This window comes from Populus euphratica, unplaced genomic scaffold (genome assembly GCF_000495115.2).
Source record: "Populus euphratica unplaced genomic scaffold, PopEup_1.0 scaffold32.1, whole genome shotgun sequence".
NCBI classification, from domain to species: Eukaryota; Viridiplantae; Streptophyta; class Magnoliopsida; order Malpighiales; family Salicaceae; genus Populus; species Populus euphratica.
Window position 1 is genome coordinate 125,544 of NW_011499861.1, and position 6,883 is coordinate 132,426.

General features: G+C 33.8%; 1 protein-coding gene across 2 annotated transcripts; it reads right to left on the minus strand.

Annotated features, from left to right (window-relative positions):
• Nucleotides 1-2,806: 2,806 nt before the first annotated feature.
• On the minus strand, nt 2,807-6,227 carry LOC105124710 (rho GTPase-activating protein 3-like). 2 transcript variants are annotated; one of them, XM_011024812.1, is made up of 5 exons: nt 5,597-6,223; nt 4,688-4,808; nt 4,414-4,533; nt 3,899-4,129; nt 2,807-3,519 (listed from the first exon to the last, which is right to left on the minus strand). In XM_011024812.1, exons 1-5 carry the CDS (start codon nt 6,061-6,063, stop codon nt 2,977-2,979), a joined length of 1,482 nt encoding a protein of 493 aa, XP_011023114.1. In that variant the 5' UTR covers nt 6,064-6,223; the 3' UTR covers nt 2,807-2,976. The 2 variants fall into 2 exon arrangements, with proteins under 2 accessions (XP_011023114.1, XP_011023115.1); XM_011024813.1 differs by lacking the exon at nt 4,414-4,533 and having other exon boundaries at nt 5,597-6,227.
• Between the last annotated feature and the right edge of the window lie 656 nt (nt 6,228-6,883).

The following is a 6,883-nucleotide window of genomic DNA, read 5'->3' on the forward strand; positions in this document are numbered from 1 at the left end:
TCGAAATGAGTCAAGATCTTCGCAAAATTCTGTCATTGAGATTACTAAAACACCTGTGATGTAGTAGGCCCTATGACAATGGGTAGTTCTGAATAATCAGTATAAATTTACTATAATTAAATGATGATTTTTCAAATATAAATAACATAATAAATATATTTATAGGTTAGTGGGCTAGAAGATCTGATTGTATTACAATGAAATAATGTATCGCTGCTTAAACTATCAAATCTTTAAATATTAAAAATCCTGTCAAAATTTTCTGATTTTAGCTTTTTTTGTGATTTCTTTTTCAAATTTCTTACTTATTTTGGATTTTATATTTTTTTATTTTAGTTGAGAGTTACTTATCTATTTAAAGTTTTATAAACTTTTTAAATAAACAAATTTTATTATTATTATTATTTTAAAGAAAACAAACTTGTGAGAATTTAAGGTTTATATTCGCCGTTTTTTCTCCTATGAAAATATTATATAGTTTTCATTTCATTGTTATTTTTAGTTTTACGGCTGCATCAAACTACTTGGAGAATTCACGTGTGATATGAGAAACAAATTTAGCAAAAAAAGAAGCGTTTCTTTTTTCTCGACCTACAGCGTTGAGAAAATGCCAGGAGCAGCTATACGACCGAGCTCAAGCACACGGGAGGCCGGTGTTCTTTCCTAATCATATCTTCAGACATATTGAGGATTCTCACCAAATGGGTGGCTTTGGTCACACGATATCGAATCAACATCTTCCATGGAAGGTAACTGGAAGGTTCTCTCGTTCCTGGACATGTTTCGGAGGAAGTGGATTTTCTAACTGTGGCCAACCAGACTTTCATGTGTCTTATGTATCTTGCCTTCCAGCTTACTTCAGAACCCCTTTCTTAGGACTAAATTATTATGGATGCCGAACATGTTTCTCCTTTTATATATCGCTCCCGAACTAGCAATATATATGGTTCTAGTCAGTGTGTCCGAGCTAGTTGCGGAATAATTCTATTTTATAAAATTAATATTTAATTAAATGTCAATTTTTCTTAGAACATGTAAAGAAAAACAACACATAAAACAATGCCACCGTAATAAATTTCTACATCCAGAATGTAAAAAGAAAAAACAATGTTGTTTCTTGAAAAGTATCATCCATGGTGAACTCAGAGAGGTGCTCCAGTTTATTAGTATATTAGAAGTTTATTAGTATATTAGAAGTAACTAGTTTCTTGGGCGCGCTATGCTTGCCCGTTAAATCAGTGTTTTATTGAGCTTAAAAGAAATATCTAAGCTAAGAGAAATTTTTTTTAGCAAGGTTACTTAAAAAACTTCCAACTTAACTTAGATTTTAAATTAAATTATATAAAAATTATATTGGTATAATTTAATTGACTTGATGAATTCAAAAATAACATATATAACAGGTAAAAAAAAATATAATTTGATTTTAATAAAAATTCTAGATAATAGTTTTTTAATATTAAAATAATGATATATTAGATTGATTTAGATTTCGCAGTTTAACTCATTAAATCTATGATCTTGATTCTAGACTAAATTGAGCTTAATAATTTTTTAAAATATTTTTTATTTACTGATATAATAATAAGAATAAATGCTTGTAAAATTAAGCATCGACCAAATATCAAGGTATTTGTTTGAGACTGTAAAAATTAAAAAAAAAACACACACACAGAGATTCAATTGAAAGAGAAAAACCGAAAGATGAGATTTTTTCTACAAAAAAAAATTATATGGCATTGTTATTAAATCCGACCTAACTAGTAAACTTTAAAGTCTATCAATCTAGTAAACTTTAAAGTCTATCAATCCGACTCGTTATCTAAATTGAGTTTATAATTAATCAACAAGAAAGTGAAATGACTCCGTTAATTTGATGGGCCAAAAAACAACCTAAATAACTAGTAAAAATATGATTTGATTTTTATATATATATTGAAACATAAACATATTAGATCAGCTGACAAGTAAACTTAAAAGTCTTTCAACCCAACTTACTATGTAGATCGGGTTTAAAATTAATCAACATAAAAATTGACTCTAAGTGACTTAATTAATTTGATGGGTCAAAAAATAATTAGAATGATAGTAAAAATATGGTTTTGACTTTTAAAAAGATTCAAGATAAACTTTTATATATATATATATATTGAAATATAAGCATTGCATCAGCGGAGTTTCCCAACTTAACTCACAAAACCTATCATTCAGATTATGAACTTTACTAGGTTTAAAAATTTTATTTTTTTAAAATTATTTTTTATTTAAAAATAGATAATAAAAATAAATATTTATAAAAATCAAGTATCCATCAGATGCTATAAAGTTTGTTTAAACTAAAATAACCTGCTTAAAAGTAAATTAAAATAAATAATTTTTTTAGTTTTTGCTAACGTACATGATGAAACCAGAGGGAATTTGGGGTAACGACCTTATTATTCAAACCAAACCACAAGAAAATTGAATTAGCTCATCCTCCCAAATTCTTCTCAGCAATCTTCCACTCGTCTGGCCTCACGCGAAGGCACATAGAGAACAATCTGTTTCCAATACACTACACATTCTGCCAATGCAAATCATTTAATTAGTTAGTGATATCTAATATCCGGTGGCATTAGTATCCCGTCCGGTCCTTGAAATCCCATCGCAATAGATTCAGCAGGCTGTTGATCTCAGACCTGCATGATTTTCCTGAAACAAAACCTCCAATACAGTCATGAAGGAGGGGGGAAAATGATGAATCATTACGGTGAGGGTCATCCCTCTAGAGATTATTGTCCATCTAGCTAAAACTGCAGTTAGGGCCTTCAAACAAATTAGATTTTTTTTTATTTTTTTTATTTTTATGCTTTGTTTTTGGGGTTCCCTGAATTTGGAATTAAACAAACGCTGACATCTATTTTATCACAATCTTTGGATCAGCAACCATGAACTGATCAACATATATACGGTACAGGCCAGAAAGCAACTGATAAATCAAGTCCAAGCTTCTTCGCCTCCTCCCCTGGTATTTACAATTCCAAGATCACGAGTCTTCTTAACTGGTTTACTCAACTGAAACACAGGGTGTCTGCATAGCCTCCTCACCCCTTTGCTAAAACTTAGCCAATCCCCACTATCATTTTCACCTTTACATCCACTGTCTAGGGAGTCCATTTCGTAAAAAGGAGGGCTGCTACTTGAAGCAGATTTAAATTCCTCTTCTCCATCACTTTTTTTCTGGAAGCTCCAATATTTCTCCTCAGCGTTGGATTCTACTCTATTCACAGTGGCAGACCTCGAGAACTTGCCAGTGGTTGGTATCTCAGGTGCACGAGCGTTGAGTGATATTTTACAGGATTCTTTGCTGTTTAAGTTTGAATGGGAGTCACTCTTGTCGCTTGGGGAATTTGCACATGCTGAGAGCAACCTAAACTTTGCACTGGATTCCTCTCTTTCCCGGAGTGTTTTTAAGATCAATGTCTTGAGCAAGTTCATTACTTGCACGGCATGAATCAATGCAGTCAAGGGATCAGCCATCTGCAAGATAAGAAGAGTACATCTTAGTTAATAACTGAAAAATATTAACCATTTGCAAAAACAATAAGGAATTTCCTTCTTGGTGGTTACAACCATAATCTCAACTTGTGAAACCCCGTACGTCTGTGAGTTCTATTTAAATGTGCATAAAATCAATTAGAATTGATGATTTTCAGATCTAATCAGGAGTCTGATGTCAACATTTTAGCAGCAAATGGAATATTGCCATCTTTAGTAATCATCCAAAAGAAGCAGTTTGCCCATCCCTTTTGAATTCAAGACCACAGGATTTAGTAACTACAAAGCTAATATACCTTAACACGAGGTTAACTATCCAACAGCAACCAACTATACACCAACAAAAACAAACTCAACAAACCTGTGTCATGTTGGGTGCAAAGACCATAGCAATGTTGCGTACATTCATCTTGTTATACTGTTCATGCTCCACAACATCTGTCATCAAATTGATTGCCCAATCAAGTAGTGCAGCTTCTGTCAAAGGAAGTTGCTTCACAAGTTGAGTGCAGTCATCTTCAGTGTTGCAGTGCATCACCTGTTCTGCCGTGAGAGAATCGAGTACCCCGGAGGGTAGTTCTCTAAACCAAGCCTGCAGATCACCAAAAAGATGCAGCATGCAGTTCAGAAGGGTGGGGGGGGGGAGTGTTTCCAGAGTGACATTTAATCAGCTTAATTATGAAATAAGTGAAATGTCAAACATGTTGACAACCAGTGGAGAAATGTATGGCGAATCATGTCATGAGGATGCAGAAGAAACATTAAGGCAGGTAAAACCTTAAAAGAAACAGCAGGAAATGGACAACATAGAATTATATTCCTCCAGCTGATTTGCCAACTATATTGTCAAACAATGTAAACATGTCATATGCATACCTTTATTAAACCTGCCAAACAATGGACATCAATTCCACGAGGCACTACACCTTTGTTTAGTTGGTTTCTGACATAAGCTTCTTGGCTATTATCGGCATTTATACGGAAAATTCCTTCCGCCTTTGATAACACAAGAAAGCACCCAAAGAAATGCCTCAATTTTTTAACAGAACTGATGAACAGCAGTACAGAAACTAGACTAGTTTTATATAGAGCTGACAAGTAGCGGACTGAAGCTAAATTTCCTTGAATCAATTTAGGAACATAAACATACCTTAAGTCCTCCTTCTACATATAAACGCTTTTGCATCATAAGAAGAATAGTGGGCACACTGTTCCCTTTGTCATCATAGGAACATTGCATTGACCACGCAGAAACTCCAAATACATTTGCACTAGAAAACAGAGGAATGATGTATCGTGTAAGTCAAGAAGATATCGACTGTTGAATAATCCAAGAAGCAGGACCGGAGAACGATACGAGGAAATTTACAATTCAATGAGCAGAACTAGCGCCGGCAGGTATTACAGTTTCAATAAAACTCTTAAGCAATTCCCCCAGATCCATCATCAAGATCGGCTCAATTAAACCATTCTTCGTATGATTACAAAGGAAATCACAACTAATCCAGCAGGATCATGCCAGCAACACCGCATACATTCATACTGCACCCCCACAAATCAGTGCAAGCTAAAAATTGTCTTTGCATATGCATACAAAATAGACCATCAGAGGGTATTTGTTGGCATTCACTGTATTTGATCACAAGAGAAAGGAAAAAGAAAACCCTTTTCTTCTCCGTTTACTGTCCTCTACTAGAGCGAAATATTGATGAATTCAGTTACTTTCAAAACTGAAACAGTTATTGAAAAACATCCCCGTGCGAGATGAAAAAATCATGATCAACATTAGTTACATTTTTCACAAGCCAGTCTTAAATGAGCCTAACCTTTTTCTTACAGAACAAGCCTGCACCTCAACCAGGACATCTAATACCCAGGTATAAATCAGGTAGTCAGATTCAATTTCAAAGGCCCCATTATCTGGATCGTTTATTTGACTATAACACCAATATAACTCCTAAAATATTCAGCAGGCTCATATTATATATGTATATGTATATGTAAATATAGAGAGAGAGAGGTAATTAATCCAAAAGAGAGAGAGAGAGTGAAAATAAACCTGGCGCTAGGGACCTTGCGAGGAACCTCAGGCTCAAGCTCAGTAGGCAAACCGAGGAAGCCATTGAACCTATCAAAAGTCACGTGAGACACGTGCTTAACTTCAGTAGGCCAGCTTATGTCCATTGAAGAAGAAACATCGTCTCTTTCCACACTGCATGTCACCAAAGACTTCCTTAACGCCGTTACGAAAATATCCAAAAATGCAAACTCTTTATTGCTATTTCTGTTTCGACCTCTCTCATTCCCTCCCGTTCCTTCTCTTGACCCAATAAACGGAGTCGATAGCGGGTTTTCAGAAGCATCACTATACAACTCTTCTTCTTCGTCCTCCCCCTCCTCCTCCTCCTCCTCCTCCTCCTCCTCGTACTCACCTTCAGTATCGTATTGGTGAAAGAAGGGAGTCGGGGGACGGAAAGAGTTGAACTCGGTGAGTCCGCAAGATTTGGATCGGAAAAGGCGAGTCATTCGGTTGACTGTGTGTTTTGATTTATTTCACAACTGGCGAGCCAGGCAGAGAGAGTGATATTAATTGTGAGTAATGTGGAATGGGATTTGTTTTATTAATGAAAACGGTGGAGGAGGTTAAGGCTTAATAATTAAGAGGGGAGGGTGGGACTATTATTATTATTATTATTATTGTTAATAATAATAATAATGGAGTGATAATAAAGAAGGGATTTGGTGAGAAGAAATCAGGAGGGGAAGGGATAGGGTGGGAGGAAGAGATGATGATATGATATGATATGATATGATATGGATTGGGTTGGAGTGAAAAATAAAAGACCTTTCGTAGATTTCTTTTTTTTCCTTAAGATATATTCCAATCAATTTACTTTAAATTATTTTAAGTTAATTTTTTTTATTAATATTATTTAAGGTAATATCCATACATTTTTTAGAATATTAAATTAAAACTAGAATTATAATGCTTTTTTTTACCATCTTTTTCTGTGGACGAGTGAAAAGTGGATCTTGACACTGAAGCAAGCAACTGAAAATTAATAGTTGAAAGAGAGAATAACGGTAGATTTAACAAAGCAAACATATCTTTAAGGTGATGTAAATATTTTTTTTTATGGGAATAAAAATATGATATATTTTATTGAAATATAATATTATTTACATTAGTTTTAGATTTACCTTAAAAAATATCAATCAATTTTAATTATGGAATTATTTTAGGGATTCCTAAACTAAAAAGAAAGAAATAAAATTATCAATCTCAATATTTATTTTATTTCCTAAACTAAATAAAAAAAAAATATAAAGTAAACTAAATAGGAAA

Excerpts from the sequence above, each read along its gene's own strand:
- LOC105124710 (XM_011024812.1), bottom strand. The coding sequence starts at position 6,063 with ATGACTCGCCTTTTCCGATCCAAATCTTGCGGACTCACCGAGTTCAAC. Across the intron at positions 4,809-5,596 it reads CGCAAGGTCCCTAGCGCCAG|TGCAAATGTATTTGGAGTTT; the intron begins GTTTATTTTCAC and ends TCTGTTTTCTAG. Across the intron at positions 4,534-4,687 it reads ATGTAGAAGGAGGACTTAAG|GCGGAAGGAATTTTCCGTAT; the intron begins GTATGTTTATGT and ends GTGTTATCAAAG.